Source organism: Bos taurus, chromosome 23, assembly GCF_002263795.3.
Source record: "Bos taurus isolate L1 Dominette 01449 registration number 42190680 breed Hereford chromosome 23, ARS-UCD2.0, whole genome shotgun sequence".
NCBI lineage: Eukaryota > Metazoa > Chordata > Mammalia > Artiodactyla > Bovidae > Bos > Bos taurus.
The window spans coordinates 10,329,157-10,347,491 of NC_037350.1; the positions used below are offsets into that span (position 1 = coordinate 10,329,157).

General features: G+C 45.7%; 1 protein-coding gene and 1 long non-coding RNA gene across 3 annotated transcripts in view; one reads left to right on the forward strand and one right to left on the reverse strand.

Moving 5' to 3' along the window:
- Nucleotides 1-18,335, forward strand: part of LOC112443778 (uncharacterized) — a 40,343-nt gene that overhangs the window by 15,664 nt on the left and 6,344 nt on the right. The window contains exons 2-3 of one of the 2 annotated variants that reach the window (XR_003032180.2): nucleotides 1-164; nucleotides 422-17,666. This is a non-coding gene — a long non-coding RNA (uncharacterized lncRNA). Of the gene's footprint in view, nucleotides 17,667-18,335 lie in introns of both variants that reach the window. The other variant, XR_239525.5, reaches the window with a different exon arrangement.
- PXT1 (peroxisomal testis enriched protein 1) overlaps nucleotides 11,513-18,335 on the reverse strand; it is a 17,922-nt gene continuing 11,099 nt past the window's right edge. The window contains exon 3 of the mRNA XM_059880541.1: nucleotides 11,513-12,220. Coding sequence (XP_059736524.1) covers nucleotides 12,116-12,220 — 105 coding nt within the window. The 3' untranslated portion in view covers nucleotides 11,513-12,115. The remainder of the gene's footprint in view (nucleotides 12,221-18,335) is intronic.

Consider the following 18,335-nt stretch of genomic DNA (forward strand, 5'->3'; position numbering starts at 1 on the left):
CATTTCAGCCTCAGAGTTACCTGTCACCACTCACAGTCCCTGCAGAGGCCAGAGATTTCTCCTGGAAGGAAAGACTCAAGAGAAATCACAGGGATAAAGGCAGAGTGCAGCCAAGCCTTGCCTGTGCTGATGCCCAAGAGGGTGAAGAGGGTGAATGATTTCTGGTGAGAATTTTAAAGTCCCCCAAGTAATAGATCATCTGCGAGCATACTGTGTCTTCCTGCTCATTCTAAATGCATGTCATTCCAGAACTTTAATGGGGGAATTTCTTTATCTCCTAAATATGCCAAGTGGGGCTTATGTTTAAAAAACAGTATCGCGGTACCTCCGAGGGTTTCCATACACAGAAAGGATGCCGTTTGTTCAGACACTGGCCGAGAGCTTGCCAACAGAAGCCTTGGCCACGACCCTCCTCCCACAGGTGAGCCTCATCAGGTGCCCAACCCCGTCGCAGAATCCTAGATTGGTCAAGGGCCTAGCAGGCAGCTGGCTAGAGATGCAGACAAGAGAAAACCGCCCAACAGCCAGGGGCCACCCTGGAGCGTGGCCTCAGAAGCCTGGTCCAGCCAACAGCATCTCCATGCCAGGAGCCATACACCACGCCTGGAGCTCTGCTAGGTAGGAATGTGCCAGCAAACCGTGAGTTAGAAGGAGAGGTGATGGCGGGCGCAGCGAGAGAAGCTTTGCAGTGAAAACAGTTTCTGTTCCCACCTCTGCCACCGGCTTGGTGTTTGGTCTCCAACAGGCCCCTCCCTCGTTGGCCTGGGCTTTCTCACCGGTGCAGAAGTGAATTGGATGCCAGCTTATTGAGTTTTCTCTGAGTTTGAGGTGCCTCTTCCAGCCCCATGGGCACCTCCCTCCTACTTAGGCACCTAGTCGTTTGGGGTCCTCAGCTGATGCTGGTTAGATTTCTGTCGGTCCTTCCCTAAGGGAAAGGTGGGAAGGAGGGTGTGGTTTGTTGCAGAGATGGATCTCCCTGCACCTGAGAAGGCAGGACACGCCGGTCCCCTTCAGCTCCTCTGATAGCCCTCCACTGCCATCAGCAGGTGAGAGTGTGGCTTCTTCCCAATCATGGGGCAAAATGCAGAATTTCTCGCAAAGAAATTTGACTTTAATGAGAGGGTAGATCATAGGAGAGAATAATTAGACAGTATACACATGCCAGGTTAATTTTAAATCAAAGCTTTTAGGTCAAGTTATCTTAGTTACTCCATTAACTGTTTTCAGCTAGCGGTTTCAAAAATTGTATTATCAAAATACCTGGCAGTGTAATTGCTTTCTGCATCCTGTTCTCATTGTGACCTCAGATTCAGTGCCTGGGCTGGTGTGAGTGTGTGTGTATGTGTGTGTCAGAGAGAGGATATGAATATGAGAGTGTGTGCACACACACTGGGGGGAGGGGGCTTCCTCCTGTTTTTTCCTACAGTAGTACCTTATGTTTATTTATTATGTATAATAATTCGTATCTCCTAATCCCAAACTCCTAATTTATCCCTCCCTCCTTTCCCCTTGGCTCACCTTAAGTTTGTTCTCTATGTCTATGAGTTTGTTTCTTTTTATTTAAATAAGTTTGTTGTGTCATATTTTAGATTCTATATGTAAGTCATACCATATGGCGTTTGTCTTTCTCTGATTTACTTCACTTAGTATGATAAACTCTAGGTCCACCCATTGGTGCAAATGGCGTTATTTTGTTCTTTTTTCATGGCCGAGTAATATTCCATATTAGTTATATACCATATCTTCTTAATCCATTCATCTGTCGACGGATATTTAGGTTACTTTCATGTCCTGGCCATTGTAACTAGTGCTGGTATGAACACTGGGGTACACGTATCTTTTCGAATGAGAGTTTTCCCTGGATATATGCCCAGGAGTATCACTGCCGGATCCCATGGCAACTCTATTTTTAGTTTTTGGGGCATCTCCATTCTCTTCTCCATAGTGACTGACTGATTTAAAGCCAGCTTATGTGATTTCAGGGGATGCTGATTGATTTAAAGCTGACTCACTGACTTAAAGTAGTGGGGTGGGCTAGGGAGGGGCAAGTGACCTGGGAGGCTTTGAGAGAGAAATACCCCCCACTGCAGGTCACTTCTTTGTGCTTGGAGGGAGAGGAGGAAGCAATCAGGCAGCAGTTCGCCCAGGGCTGAGGAGGGAGGGAGGGGGAAGGGCTGAGAGCGGGCCTTAGAGCAGATGGCCACTGGAGGGCGCCAGAGCACCGGCAGAGCCCACCCGCAGCTCTCGGGCTGGCCCTCCAGGCTGGGAAAGGAGCTGGAGCCCGGGCTGGTGGAATCCCAGGGACGTGCCCAGAGAGGAGGGGTTGGGTACCGGGAGCTTCTACCCCGGCCCAAACTGCCTCGCCTCACAGAGGGCCCAGAGGTCTACCGTCAGCACCCGACGCGGACACTTCCAGCTTGGTCGGCTGGCGCAGTGGTTGGACAGCCTGAGAGGAGGTCTGCGGTGTGACTGCCCTTTGTTTCCCCAGAGGCGGGGCTCGGCCCAGAAATGCTGGGCTTGACTCCTGGGCTTGCAGTTTCTAAGCTATAGGCCTGCATGCGTGTTGACATCTGGAAAACGCGGCTGTGGTCGTGAACATGGAGCAGGCAAAAGCGGTAGTATTCTGGTGGGCGTCTGGTGGGCGCTGTGCCCTTTCTCTCAAGAGTTCTCCCCAGACTTTCTTCTTCCCTTCCCATCTGAGCCTCTTCCTCTTCCCTCTTCCCTCCCCTCGCCCCTTTCTAGGTTGATCTGACCTAAAGCCAGGTCATGTGACTTAAGGGTGTATGACTGATTTAAAGCCAGATCATATGACTTAAAAGGTATGACTTCGTTTCTTCCGATTTTTAAAAGAAATTGGGCGATTTTCATGGGCCCCTAAGAGTATGGAGGCCCTCGCACTGTGCCTGCGATGCTTCTCTCCAGAGCTCTTCATCACTTCCTGCCCCCAGCTGCGTGAGAGTGGAAGGTGCTCAGGGCTCATCAGGTCCAGCCTGATGGGTAAGAAAACCGAAGCAGAGGAGAGAAACGACTGTCTGAGGCCACGCCTTGACAATGACAAGGACTAAGCCAACCTCTGACCACCAGGTCCCAAAACAACACAAAAGAGAGAACTAGTTTTCGTGTTTGGGAAAAAAGAGATATGCATCATGCATTCCTTCATTTATTCCAGCTCCAGCCACGTGCCAGGCACCATGCTGCTGCTTGGGACAGGGCACAGAGTGAAGCTGGCAGGAGGGACCCCAGGAACCAATGACTGTCTCGTGACAGTCCCGACCAGCGACACAGACGAAAAGTGCGCTGTGCTACAAACAGAAGGCGGAGCAACAAAACCCAGCATGGGAGGAAGAAGAGGCATCCGTTCTTTATTCGGAGACCTAAGAAAGAAGAAGAAATGTCTGAATTGACCCAAAAATTTTTTAAGGGGAAAAAAAAGGCATAGAAGTGAGAGTTGGCCTTTGTGGACAAAACCACATAATCAGGATCTGATGGTACTAACCAAAGATTGACAAGTATCCCTGGAAAAGAAGAGGGAGCCATATGTGTGTGTGTGACATTAATTTAGTGGGAAAGGTTAGCTAATTTGAGGTGAGATAAAACCACAACTGGCTCTCTATCTGGAAAAATCTGTATTTGGACCCTCACCTCCCACCCGTCACAAAAATCAGTTCCAGATGGATTAAGGCCTAATGAACTGAACAATAAATAGCAACCCTAACAGAAGTGGAAATAGAAAACCATATGCACTGAACAAGGGTAGCAGAGACTCAGCCGGGACAGGAAACTCAGAGACTGTAATAAAAAGTGAAGCACATATTTGGCTGCATTAATTTTTATGTGTCAAAAGATACCATAAACAAAATGAAAAGAGGATGGATTTGGGGGAATTCCAAAATTCCCCGTTGCAATGCAGATGGCAGATGAAATGCCTGCAGGCTTCCCTGGGTGGCTCAGTGGTAAAGAGTCTGCCTGCCAACCCAGGGTTTGATCCCCGATTCCTGGGAAGATCCCGCATGCCGCGGGGCAACTAGGCCCATGTGCCACAGCTACTGAGCTTGTGCTCTGGAGCGGGGGGCCCGCAGCTACTGAGCGCACGTGCCACGACCACTGGAACCTGTGCTCCCTAGAGCCCGGACTCTGCAGCAAGAGAAGCCACTGCAATGAGAAGCCCATCTGCCGCAACTAGAGAGAAGGCCCAGCACGGACAGATAAATTATTTTTAAAAATAAAATGCCTGTGACAGGTCAAGAGCATCTCTAAATTGATTTTTTTTTAAGACGAAGAACCTTCCCAGCAGTCCTCAGCACAGCCGGGTTTATCAGCCTCGGCACTGTAGACACTTCGGGTCTGACAGCCCCTTGCTGTGGGCGCTTTATAAGATACATAGCAGCATCCCCAGTGCCTACCCACTAGATGCCAGCCTCACCCCTCCCCAACTCACGAGTTGTGATAACCAAAAATGTCTGCAGACATTGCCACATGTCCCTGGGGAGGGAGAGAAAAACTACTCAGTTGAGAAGCTCTGCAATAGAGCAGATCCACTAATAAACGTGGCAGGATGCCTCAGTAGCCAGGGACAGGCAGAGAGCAGAGTGAGATGTCATTTTAATGATAACACCTATACCTAGCATGAATGCAAGGAAAAGGCTGTGTGGAGAATAGCAGGAGGACTTTAGAGTCTCCAAGGGAGATCTCTGATAATGCAGAAGGGAGACACAAAAAGTTACCTGCTGGGGCTTCCCTGATGGTCCAGTGGTTAAGAATCTGCCTTGCAGTGCAAGGGACACAGGTTTGATCCCTGGTCTGGGAAGACCCCACATGCCATGGAGCCACTAAGCCCATGCTCCACAAACTACTAAGCCAATGCTCTTGAGCCCAAGAGCAGCAACTACTGAGCCCACGAGCCCTGGAGCGCATGCTTTGCCACAAGAGAAGCCATTGCAACAGGAAGTGTGTGCACTGCAACCAAGAGCAGCCCCCGCTCACCACAACCAGAGAAAGCCTGTGTGGCAATGAAGACCCACCACAGCCAAAAAATAAAATAATTAATTTTTTAAAAAGCTGTGTGGTGTACAGCTCAGAGGCTGTGTGCCGGTGTCATGCAGGTGTTGGGGCAGGCCTACACAGGCAGCCAGGACTTCCAGGAACTCTAGGGACCAACTGCCAATTGCATTTTGAATGTGGTTCTCTATTCTGTGATATTTGAGACCTACAGCCCACAAATTCAAAACTACGATACCTGAGTCAGAGGGGTCTGTTTTCCTGTGTTTGGCTGGAGGGTGGGAAAGAATTCCACTCCTTTCTGGCTGTTCTGCCTCCATGAAAACACGAAAACTATGCTGAGAGGGAAACCCCTGAATTTTTCAGACATTATCAACCACAGATGGGGTCCTCCCAGGTCCAGAGAGATGGGCAGGAATTTCCCTTGCGGTCTCTGAAGGACCTAAGGTCACACACAACCCCCAGTAGCACCTGAAACTTTGAAGCCTGTCATCTTCCTGGAATGTAATTTGTTTTTTATTTCATTTCCACATGCTGACTCCTACCCTCACTTTTCATTCTCTTGCAGTCAGCACCTCCAGTCCAGTGATAAGTAAAAGGGACTTTTTTCAGTCTACAAATAATAAGTGCTGGAGAGGGCGTGGAGAAAAGGGAACCATCCTACACTGTTGGTGAGAATGTAAATTGGCAAAGCCACTGTGGAAAACAGTATGGAGGTTCCTCAAAAAACTAAAAATAGAATTGCCATATGATCCAGCAATCCCACTCTTGGGCACATACCCAGACAAAACTCTAATTCAAAAAGATGTGTGCACCGCTACATTCACAGGAGCATTATTTACAACAGCCAAGACACGGAAGCAACAGGTATGTATATATATAAACTGAATGTTAAATGTTCCTCAGCCGTTAAAAAGTATGAAATAATACCATTTGCAGCAACACGGATGAACCTAGAGATTATCATACTAAGTGCAGTGAGAAAGACAAATACCATATGATATCACGTACGTGTGGAATGTAAAATATGACACGAATGAGCCTACCTACAAAACAGAAACAGAGACACGGAGAACAGACTTGTGCTTGCCGAGAGGGAGGGGATTTTGAGGAGGGAAGGATTAGGAGGTTGAGATTAGCAATAGATGTAAACTATTATATATAGATGGATAAACAACAAAGTCCTGCTCTACAGCACTGATACTGTATTCCATATCCTGCGATAAGCTATAATGGAAAAGAATATCAAAGAATATATATATGTATAACTGAGTCACTTTGTATACAGCAGACATTAAACACGACATTGTAAATCAAGAACAAAAAGAATTTTAAAGGGACTTTTCTGTTCCTCACGTGCTCGAAGAATATTAGGTGAAAAGGTTTTTCCTACAGGACTTGTGCCCCAGGAATGGCCCAGGTTCTAAGCACGAGGTCAGCCAGCAGAATCTGCATCAAGCCCTGAGGTGGGGAAGGGGCGGAGGGCGGGCGGCCCTGTGCGCTGCCGCGTGGTTCAGCCATCAGGCTCTCACCTGCACTGCACGCGGTGAGGGAGCCGCCGGTTGTCCCTCATGAAGCTCCAGGGGCTGCGGCTGCTGGGCCCTAGCCAGCACTCCTAGGCCCTCCTTTCGCAAACCCCAAACTTGACCCCCAAACTGGAAAGCCTGATGGGATGGAATCTCAAATAGAGCCAGGTGGTGTGTGCTGGGGTTCCAGCTGAGGAGGTGCACGGGGTGCTCTGGTAATTGGTATCCTCCTGGGAAATGAAAGAGCGGGATCCGGCTTCCACTCCCCACAATGTCGGCTTCGGGGAGGCAGGGGGCTGGCCCTTGTGGGAGCAGAGTCCCAGAGTGCCCGAGAGCTCACTGGCTGGGAGGCACAGGTCTTGCTCCCACCTCTTTCGCAGATGGGCAGCACTCCTTGTGGGGGCAGAGGTTGTATTCTGCGAGACCTGCAGAGCCAAGGGAATCCCTGGTCCTGGTCTCGCAGCAGCAACACACCAACTTCATGTTCATCTCTGCAGATGCGGGGCGGGGGGTGCTGGGCGGGGGCCCTCCCGTGCTGTCCATCCAGACCAGGCGCTTCTCCCCTTAAGGGTGAGTGGCCTTTACACCTCCGACCCCACCACGGCCTCCCCTTTGGCCCTAATGCCACCGTTAGAGAGGCTGTGATGCTCTTCTGACCTAGACCCAGGTACTTAGTGGATCCCAGCTGCCACCTTTTCACAGCCCCTGGCTGCTCCAGGTGTGGTGCCCACCTGCCCATCACCCATGTGTACCTGCTTCAGCTCCCTCTCCCTTGAGGGGAAGCCGAGGGAGATTGTAACCACTAGAGCAAACCAATGCATGTGGAAGAAAAGGAGGCAAGAAGCCTTAATAACCTGCCCAAAAGCCAAAGGTGGGACTTCCGTGGCAGTCCAGCGGTTAAGATTCCACACTTCCAATGCAAGGGGTGCAGGTTTGATCCTTGTTTGGGGAACTAAGATCCCACATGCCTTGAAGCCAAATACATAAATTAAAAAAAAAAAAGAAAATCCTTTAAAAAAAAAAGCCAAGGTGTAGACGCTATTGGCTTAGCGTTGATAAATCATAAGCACCTAGAAACCAGTAAGAACAAGACCAGAGACCCAATAGAAGAATGAGCAAAGGACATGTGTAGACCATCCACATTTAAACAAAATGCCAAATAGCTTCTGAACATAAAAGATGCCCAGATTCTCCCATTGTAAAAGATGTACAAATTAACATTATTCTGAGATAATCATTTTTAACCTGCTAATTTGGAAAAAAATTTAAAAGTTTCATAACAATCTGCTGGAGAGGCTGAGGGGAACAGAGAACTGAGGACATGTAAGGTGGTGCAGCCCCGAGGAAGGCAGGATGGCAGGATCAGCAAAGCTGCAAATGTATAGCCTTCACCTAGCAATCCCAGCTGGAAGTGTATTCAATAGATACTTAGTCGTGTCGGACTCTTTTGCCACCCCACGGACTGTAGCCCGCCAGGCTCCTCTGTCCATGGGATTTCCCAGGCAAGCACACTGGAGTGGGTTGCCATTTCCTTCTCCAGGTGATCTTCCTGACCCAGGGATCAAACGCACATCTCCTGCATCAGCAGGCAGATTCTTTACCACTGAGCCGCCAGGAAGCCCCTATTCAACAAATAGACCTGCCTATGTACAAAAAGTGCTGCTGCTAAGTCACTCCAGTCGTGTCCGACTCTGTGCGACCCCACAGACAGCAGCCCACCAGGCTCCGCCATCCCTGGGATTCTCCAGGCAAGAACACTGGAGTGGGTTGCCATTTCCTTCTCCAATGCATGAAACTGAAAAGTGAAAGCTAAGTCACTCAGTCGTGTCTGACCTTCAGCGACCCCGTGGACTGCAGCCTTCTAGGCTCCTCGGTCCATGGGATTTTCCAGGCAAGAGTACCGGAGTGGGGTGCCATTGCCTTCTCCGTATACAAAAGGTACGTGGTTATTTATTTCAGCACGGCTTACAGTACCGAGTGATTAGAAACAACTCAGGCATCCATAAAGAGAGGGCTGATGAAATAAATGATGCTGCATCCATTTAACAGAATCCTGTGCGTCATCCGACAGGCTCTCAGTGGACCGTGGCCAGCTCTCCTAGAGTCAGTACAGCAGAGTGGGTAAGTCCCTGGACTCTGAGGATAACCGCTGGCTTGGAAACCCAACTATGTCACTTACTGGCTACATGCCCTTGAGCAATTTAGTTACCTTCTGTACTGCCTCTCTCTGCAAAATACTGCCTTCGTTTCCTTAATAGTAAAAATATAGTGTGTCCCTTACATATGAACTTTCAAAGATGCGAATGTGCATCTTATTCCAGCAAGGAACTAGAACTTGTGCCATCAGCGTCAGGTGTGAGTGAAAGTGCAGCTTGCTGTCCATCTCTTATGGCTGACGATCCTTCAGCTCTACCATCTACCATGTTCCCTCCTTCCTCCAGTCAGTAACTCTTGTTGCCTAGTCCCTCGATGACAGGTCCTGTATGCTAGCTGTTGTACTGTACTACTGGACTTTTTAAAAAATATATTTATTTATTTGGCTGTGTTGGGTCTTAGTTGAAGCACACAGGATCTTTAATTGAAGTATATGAGATCTTTTTAGTTGGCGGCATATGGGATCTAGCTGTTCCTCCATCAGGGAAGTCCCCATACTTTTCAAAGTACTGTTTTGTAAGATTTTAAATGTTTTATTTTTGTATTTGTTTTCATGCATTATTTGTGTGAAAAATGTTATAAACCTATTACAGTACTATATAACCAATCATATGGCCGAAAGCAAAAAAGAACTTAAGAGCCTCTTGATGAAAGTGAACGAGTTGGCTTAAAACTCAACATTCAAAAAACTAAGATCATGGCATCCAGTCCCATCACTTCATGGCAAATAGATGGGGAAACAGTGGAAACAGTTAGAGACTTTATTTGCGGGGGCTCCAAAATCACTGGAGATGGTGACTGCAGCCATGAAATTAAAAGATGCTTGCTCCTTGGAAGAAAAGCTATGACGAACCTAGACAGTGTATTAAAAAGCAGAGACATTACTTTGCTGACGAAGGTCCCTCTAGTCAAAGCTATAATTTTTCCAGTTAGTCATGTATGGATATGAGAGTTGGACTATAAAGAAAGCTAAGTGCCAAAGAATTGATGCTTTTGAACTGTGGTGTTGGAGAAGACTCTTGAGGGCCCCTTGGGCTGCAAGGAGATCCAACTGGTAGTTCTAAAGGAAAAGTGAAAGTTGTTCAGTTGTGTCCAACTCTTTGCAACCCCATGGACTATACAGTCCAAGGAATTCTCCAGGCCAGAATACTGGAATGGGTAGCCTTTCCCTTCTCCAGAGGATTTTTCCAACCCAGGGATCAACCCCAGGTCTCCTGCATTGCAGGTGAATTCTTTACGAGCTGAACCACAAGCGAAGCAGCCCTGAATATTCACTAGAACTGATGCTGAAGCGGAAGCTCCAATACTTTGGCCACCTGATACGAAGAGCTGACTCACTGGAAAAGACCCTGACTCGGGCAACGATTGAAAGCAGCAGGAGAAGGGGACGGCAGAGGATGAGATGGTTGGATGGCATCACCAACTCGATGGACATGGGTTTGAGCAAGCTTGGGGAATTGGTGATGGACAGGGAAGCCTGGAGTACTGCAGTCCATGGGGTCACAAAGAATCCCACACAACTGAGTGACTGAACTGAACTGATGGCCAGTCATGTTAGTTGAGTACCTAGGCTAACTTTGTTGGACTACGAACAAATTGGACCTAGGAACACACTCTCCAAATGGAACTCATTTTGGATGTAGGGGACTTACCATAGAGCTAATAATAATAATACCTATCCCCTAATGTTATTATGAAGAGTAAATAAGTTAACATTTGTAAGACCAGAAGTACCTGACCACCATGCTATCAAGGTAGAGAACAGTGTCTGTTAATTAAGTGAAGTCGCTCAGTCATGTCCAACTCTTTGCAACCCCACGGACTGTAGTCTGCCAGGCTCCTCCATCCATGGGATTTCCCAGGCAAGAATACTGGAGTGGGTTGCCATTTCCTTCTCCAGGGAATCTTCTTGACTCAGGGATGAAACCCAGGTCTCCCACATTTCAGGCAGACTCTTTACCATCTAAGCCACCAGAGAATTACATGCCACCTTTTGTGTGGGATCAATTGTTGTTGTTCAGTCATTCAGTCGTGTCCAACTCTTTGAGACCCCATGGACTGCAGCACACCAGCCTTTCCTGTCCACTATCTCCCGGAGTTTGGTCAAACTCATGTCCATTGAGTCAATGATGCCATCCAACCACCTCATCCTCTGTCATCCCCTTCTCATGCCCTCAATCTTTCCCAAATTAGGGTCTTTTCCAATGAGTCATCTCTTCTCATCAGGTGGCCAAAGTATTAGAGCTTCAGCATCAGACTTTCCAATGAATATTCAGGGTTGATTTCCTCTAGGATTGACTGATTTGATCTCCTTGCTGTCCAAGGGACTCTAAAGAGTCTTTTCCAACACCACAGTTCGAAAAGCATCAGTTCTTCAGTGCTCAGCCTACTTTATGGTCCAACTCTCACATCTGTACATGACTACTGGAAAAAACCAAAGCTTTGACTGTACGGACCTAGGTTTGTTATAGCTTTTCTTCCAGGCAGGTATTTGTACAAAGAAACTCTGGAAGGGTATGTAACAAACTTATAACTAGAATTCAGGAAAGCAAATAAGAGCAAGTGTTTTCATTGTAAATGTTCTTATATGGTTTTGATTTTTTAAACATATAAGTGAATAAATACATACTCAAAAGAGTTAAAAAATAAAGAAGATATTTTAGGGAAGCCAAAACATAGGTGATGATAGGCATTGCCTGAAACACTTAAAAAGATGGGAACATTTCCCTTTGGAAGGACAAAGACGACACTGTGTATGATCAAACTACAAAATTATGAACTCGTATGAGCAGGAACAAGGGGAATCCCTCTTTCACAAAAGAAATATGCACAGGTGTTTCATGCTCAATAAAATAACCATATTTATTTCATTTTTAATTACTAACTTTCTAAAATAACACTTTTCCTACAAAGAACTCAAAACAGAACTTGCAGTTTATAACAACAAACTTGCTTAACACTCGTCGTGCTTCTCAGAGGGCGGAGGGAGGGAATATGAGGTAGACAGAGCGGTAAAAAGAAGCAGGGGTCGCTGCAGATCTGGACACGGGCAACAAGAGTGAGGAAGCACCCATTTCTGTGACCTCTGGTTTGGGAATGAGGTTCAGTGGCACTCATGGGAGGTTCCCTTCCAAGGCTTCCTTATAAGGAGCACTGGGGCTATCCACAGTGCTGGTGTTTCCTAAGCAGTGAGGCCTCCTGGGCTTCTAAGTTCCTTGGGCTCCACCATGAGACCGTCACAGACGTCTCATCGCTGGCTGACCAATAAACAGACAAATGGCCAGTGGGTCCGCAGTTCTTCAACAAACCAGACAAAAGCAACCGCGATGGGTAACAAGGAGAGGAGGAGTAGAAGGGTCTTCTTTGCATCTGCCCCGGTGGGATTCATGTTTTCTCAGAGGGTAGAAGGAAAGCAGAGCCTGCCGCTTACATTCCTTCTACATCAAATGGTTGTTCCAGAGAAAGCGCAGCAGCATGTGAACTCCTCCAAAGAAAACGAAGACGTAGTGAGCCAGGATAGCTCTGCCTTCTTGCTGAAAGTTCTGTTTAAAAAGAGAGCAAGAAAGGGAGGGTGAGTTTTCTAAAAAGGCGATAAAATAATCCAAAGTTAGAAATTCAGTATTAGTATTAATTCAGTCAGTGCCACAGACTCGCTTCTCGGGCTGCTCCGTGAAGTGTCTGAGTGGGAGAATATCTTGGTCTATTCGTGATGTCCGTGCCATCCACACAACCTGGGGAAGTTTTCCTCTGGACATTTTTTCCATCTTCACCATCAGCAAATTGGGCACTCTTTTCCAGGTTGATTAACCTCTTCCTCTGGCTTCCCACGGAGAAGGCAATGGCACCCCACTCCAGTACTCTTGCCTGGAAAATCCCATGGATGGAGGAGCCTGGTAGGCTGCAGTCCATGGGGTCGCTAAGAGTCAGACACAACTGAGCGACTTCACTTTGACTTTTCACTTTCATGCATTGGAGAAGGAAATGGCAACCCACTCTAGTGTTCTTGCCTGGAGAATCCCAGGGATGGGGGAGCCTGGTGGGCTGCCGTCTATGGGGTCACACAGAGTCGGACACGACTAAAGTGACTTAGCTTAGCTTAGCTGGCTTCCCAGAGCACTTTCTTAGTTCTCCCAAAGAACCAAGGGAGTCTGCTTTGGGGTTGAAGAATGGACTTTAGATGGTGAAGAGGGGGTGAGTGTAAGCACGGTTGGAAGCAAAGACCTCAGCAGGTTTCTGGTGCGTGCTCAGTCGCTTCAGTTGTGTCTGACTCTTGCAGCCCCGTGGACTGTAGCCCACTGGCTCCTCTGTCTGTGGGATTTTCCTGACAAGAATACTGGAGTGGGTTGCCATATCCCCTCCTCCAGGGGATCTTCCTGACCTAGGGATCAAACCTGCATCTCCTGCATTTCCTACGTTGCAGGCAGATTCTTTACTGCTTGCTGAGCCACCAGGGAAGCCCATAAGTAAATACCACTGTAACTGGAAACCATGAAAGAACTTGTTTTTCCCTTTTATAATTGATATCAATTTAAAAATTTGAGCGACTTTGACAGTGGTCCAGTGGTTCAGTGATTAAGACTCTGTGCTTCCACTGCAGGGGGCGCAGGTTCAATCCCTACTCAGGGAACTAAGATCCCACATGCCACGTGGCATGGCCAAAAAATTTTAAAAAATTTAATTAAAAAAAGAAAAATTGAATTTCTTTCCAGCAAAGCAGACAAGAAAATGTATAGAGCACTGAGTCAGATGCGCATATATTTAAATTCCAGTTTTGCCACTTAATTGCTGAGTAACCTTGGATAGGTTATCTAATCTTGCTGAACCTCAAATGCTTCTCCTGAAATACCGATTCCACTAATTCATAGTTATTTGGAAAATTAAATGAAACAAATAAGAGTATCTCAGAGTGCCTGAAAGAAAATGTTTAGTAAATATTCATTTCCCACCTGTCCTTCTAACAATCTTAAGAAATTTCTTATACATTACTGTCAGGGTCCCAGAGAAAACAGATAACACACTCAAATTAGGATAATACAGGGTCGGATGAAGACACTTTACAAAAGTGGGGGGAGGAGGCATAAGGGTGGTGTAACAGCAGAGGCATTGCCACTCCTCGGCCTGTAGGGACAGGGAGGGGGCAGCTTCTAGGACCCAGGATAGAGTCTATGGAGAAAAATTTCAAAGGCACATTTAAGATCCTAAAAGCATAGAAAGACTGTTTTAAAACATACTTTATAGCTAGGAAAATTACATGCCCCAGATTAAAAAAAAACAGGTCCTTGAAACAAAACCCCTCAAAACTAGATGGCAAAATAGGTTGAAAATCAAGGCCTATTTGAAAACACCAAACACTTGCTTAAGCGAAAAGAATAAGAAGTCAAGCTATGTGATAGCCTGAGGACAATCAATTCAGCAGATAAAAATACACCTTGGTGAGCTCCTTGCCAGGGAGTTCCAAGAGCAAGAATCAAAGTTTCTTTAAATACATCAAAAACAGGAAGGCATCTGGAGAATCAGTGAGACCACTTGATTAAACAAAGTACAAAATGTGAATAAATGATTGCATATGAAAGAAATATACCATGCCAGATTCAAAATTTTGTTGAAGTTACTTGAGTTAAGCCTGGAAGCAGCAGAGTAAAGCCTTTTAGCATTTTAGAGTCAAACTGAAGAGGAATTTTTAAAATTATTTAAAAAATATTCTATGCTCTATTTGAAGTGCTCTAAAAGACAATTTTGCAATACAAGAAAGACTACTTTAAAAGTGTAGGTCAAAGCCAGCTTTGTAAAACATTGCAATAAAAGCTAGGGCAGGTATAAGTATAGACATAGATCAATGGAATAGAATTGAGAGTTCAGAAATAAACCCCCAATTTATAGTCAGTTGATTTTGGACAAGGGTGCCAAGGCAATTCAGTAGGAAAAGAGTACTCTGTTCAACAGATGTGCTATGACAACTTAATACCCATATGCAAAAGAATGAAGATGAACTTATAACTCATACCATATATAAAAATTAGCTCCAAATGAGTCAAAGACCTAAATTTAAGAGCTAAAAGTCTAAAGCTCTTGAAAGGAAACATAGGCATAAATCTTCATGATGATTTCTTAGATATGACCCAAAAGCACTAGCAACAAAAGAAAAATAGGTAAGCTGAAATTCATCAAATTTAAAACTTTTGCACTTCAAAGAACACTGTCAAGATGAAAGACAACCTTCAGAATGGGAGAAAATATTTGCAAATAACATATCTGATAAGGGACTTATATTCAGCATATATAGAGAACTGTGCTGCTGCGCTGTGCTAAGTTGCTTCAGTCACGACTGAAGCCTCTGTGACCCTATGGGCCATAGGACTCCAGGCCCCTCTGTCCATGGGATTCTCAGCAAGAACACTGGAGTGGGTTGCCATGACCTCCTCCAGGGCATCTTCCTGACCCAGAGATCAAACCCACGTCTCTGACGTCTCCTGCATTGGCAAGTGGGTTCTTTACCATTAGCGCCACTTGGTAGGCCCATATAAAGAGCTCCTGCAACTCAGTAATTAAAAGACAACCGAATTTTAAAATGAAGAACCTGAATAGACATTTCTCCAGAGATTTATACAAATAACCAATAAGCACCTGAAAAGATGCACAACATTAACTATCAGATCAGATCAGATCACTCAGTCGTGTCCGACTCTTTTCGACCCCATGAATCGCAGCACGCCAGGCCTCCCTGTCCATCACCAACTCCCGGAGTTCACTGAGACTCACGTCCATCGAGTCAATGATGCCATCCAGCCATCTCATCCTCTGTTGTCCCCTTCTCCTCCTGCCCCCAATCCCTCCCACCATCAGAGTCTTTTCCAATGAGTCAACTCTTCACATGAGATGGCCAAAGTACTGGAGTTTCAGCTTCAGCATCATTCCTTCCAAAGAAATCCCAGGGCTGATCTTCACAATGGACTGGTTGGATCTCCTTGCAGTCCAAGGGACTCTCAAGAGTCTTCTCCAACACCACAGTTCAAAAGCAGCAATTCTTCAGCGCTTAGCCTTCTTCACAGTCCAACTCTCACATCCATACATGACCACAGGAAAAACCATAGCCTTGACTAGATGGACCTTTGTTGGCAAAGTAATGTCTCTGCTTTTGAATATGCTATCTAGGTTGGTCATAACTTTCCTTCCAAGGAGTAAGTGTCTTTTAATTTCATGGCTGCAATCACCATCTGTAGTGATTTGGGAGCCCAGAAAAATAAAGTCTGACACTGTTTCCACTGTTTCCCCATCTATTTCCCATGAAGTGGTGGGACGGGATGCCATGATCTTCGTTTTCTGAATGTTGAGCTTTAAGCCAACTTTTTCACTCTCCACTTTCACTTTCATCAAGAGGCTTTTGAGTTCCTCTTCACTTTCTGCCATGGGAATACCAGACCACCTGATCTGCCTCTTGAGAAATTTGTACGCAGGTCAGGAAGCAACAGTTAGTACTGGACATGGAACAACAGACTGGTTCCAAATAGGAAAAGGAGTACATCAAGGCTGTATATTGTCACCCTGTTTATTTAACTTCTATGCAGAGTACATCATGAGAAACGCTGGACTGGAAGAAACACAAACTGGAATCAAGATTGCAGGGAGAAATATCAGTAACCTCAGATATGCGGATGACATTAAGTTTCAGGGAAGTGCAAATCAAACTCACAATATGACTCTTCTTCACACCCGCTGGGCTGGCTATAATCAAAGAGATAGTTAACTCATTTTTGACAAGAATGTGGAAAAACAGGATCCCTGATACCTTGCTGGTGGGCCACAATGTAAAATAGTACAGCCACTTTGGAAAACAGTCTGGAAGTTTCTCAAAAAGTTAAAGTTGTCATATGACTCAGCAATTCCACTCCTATGCATGTTCTCAAAAAAACTGAAAACACTCATCTACACAAAGACCCCCACACAGATGTCCGTAGCATCATTATTTATAACAGTCAAAAAGTGGAAACAACCCCAACGTTCATCAGCTGATGAATAAACAAAGTGATATATATACATACAATGGAATATTATTCATCAATAAAATGAAGCATTGATTCATGCTACAACATGGATGAACCTTGAAAAAAACATTGTGTTAAGTGAGAAGGGGACGACAGAGGATGAGATGGTTGGATGGCATCACTGCCTCAATGGATGTGAGTTTGAGCAAGCTCCAGGAGTTGTGGCCTGGCCTGCTGCAGTCCATGGTCGCAAAGAGTCGGACACGACTGAGCGACTGAACTGAACTGACGTGAAAGAAGTCAGACATAAAGACCACATACTATATTAGTCCCCTTATATGAAATTTCAGAATAGGCAAATCCAGAGAAACAGAACGTAGATTGGTGGGGCTGGAAGGAAAATGGGAGGAGATAAGAAGGGACTACTATTGGGTTTGGAGTGTCTTACTGGGGTGATGAAACTGTTCTAAAATTGATTGTGATGATGGCTGTACAACTCTGTGAATAAACATAAAGCCACTTATACTGTTTAAATGGATGAATTGTATGATGTGAATTTTCTCAATAAAGTTTTTTTTTTTAAAGAAAAGTTAATTTATTAAGCTGCAGAGGTAAATTTAAGACATAAGTAAATTACAGCTTAAAAGGTAAGGGGAAAAAATCATTACCAAAAAAAAAAGGTAAGGGAAAGGAAGAAAAGGAAAATGGAAGTGGAGGTGACATAGAGAAGTGACTCCCTGATTGGGTTGAGATAAATGTAGAAAATAGGTGGTTGTGATTTTTCCTACTCTGCTCTCTCCAGAGAAAAAAATTAGAAGGAAGCAGGAGTATTCAGAGTGCTAGCTGATAAAGAAGCAGGAAAGTTGAACTAAGGACTTGCCTGTAATTCATAAAGCACAGTCATCAGTGAAAACTGCAGAGGGAACTGAAGCATCGGAGGAAGAGCGCTCTGTAATACATGATACGCGGCCAAGAAGTGTTCAACCCAAATAAGGCCAAAAACAAAGTAAGTTGTTGGCTTTGATAACATGTACTGATCATTTTCCATCAAATTATCTCACTCAGTGTTCAGAACAGTCTACTGGCTTCATTCTAAATATAAATCAGAACATGGCACTCTTCTACTCTCCCTCTGAAGAAGTTTCTCTTATAAACACTTAGGGTAAAACCCAAAAACCTTTTACCACCACTCCTAAGACAGAGGCCAGCCCCTGGACCTCAACACCCACGCCGCTCAGCCATTCTGGCCTCCTTGCTGTTCCTTACGCCTGCTTCTATGCCAAGGGCTTGGCACTCCCAGTTCCCTCTGTCTCGAACACTCTCTCCCCAGGTATTCCCCTGGCTCACTTCCAGTCTCTGCTCAAACATCACCTCCTCAGAGAAGCCTTTCCTGACGGCCCATGCAGGGTCATCTCCATCACTCAGTACCCCCAGCAGTCTAGTCATGACTTCAGTTTGTCCCGCTCCTATGAGCCCTATAAGAGTAGGCTCATCTTCCACCCTGCTCTCTGCCTGGAACTGAGTCTGGCATATGGGAAGCACTCAATAAATACTTGTTTGAGTGAACTTGGTCTGTCAATACCTGGGACTGGCACATAGTAGGTACTCAATAAATATTTGCATAATCGGTCTATCAGTATTTTATGTGATTGTTTCCTTCTCACTTTTAGTAACG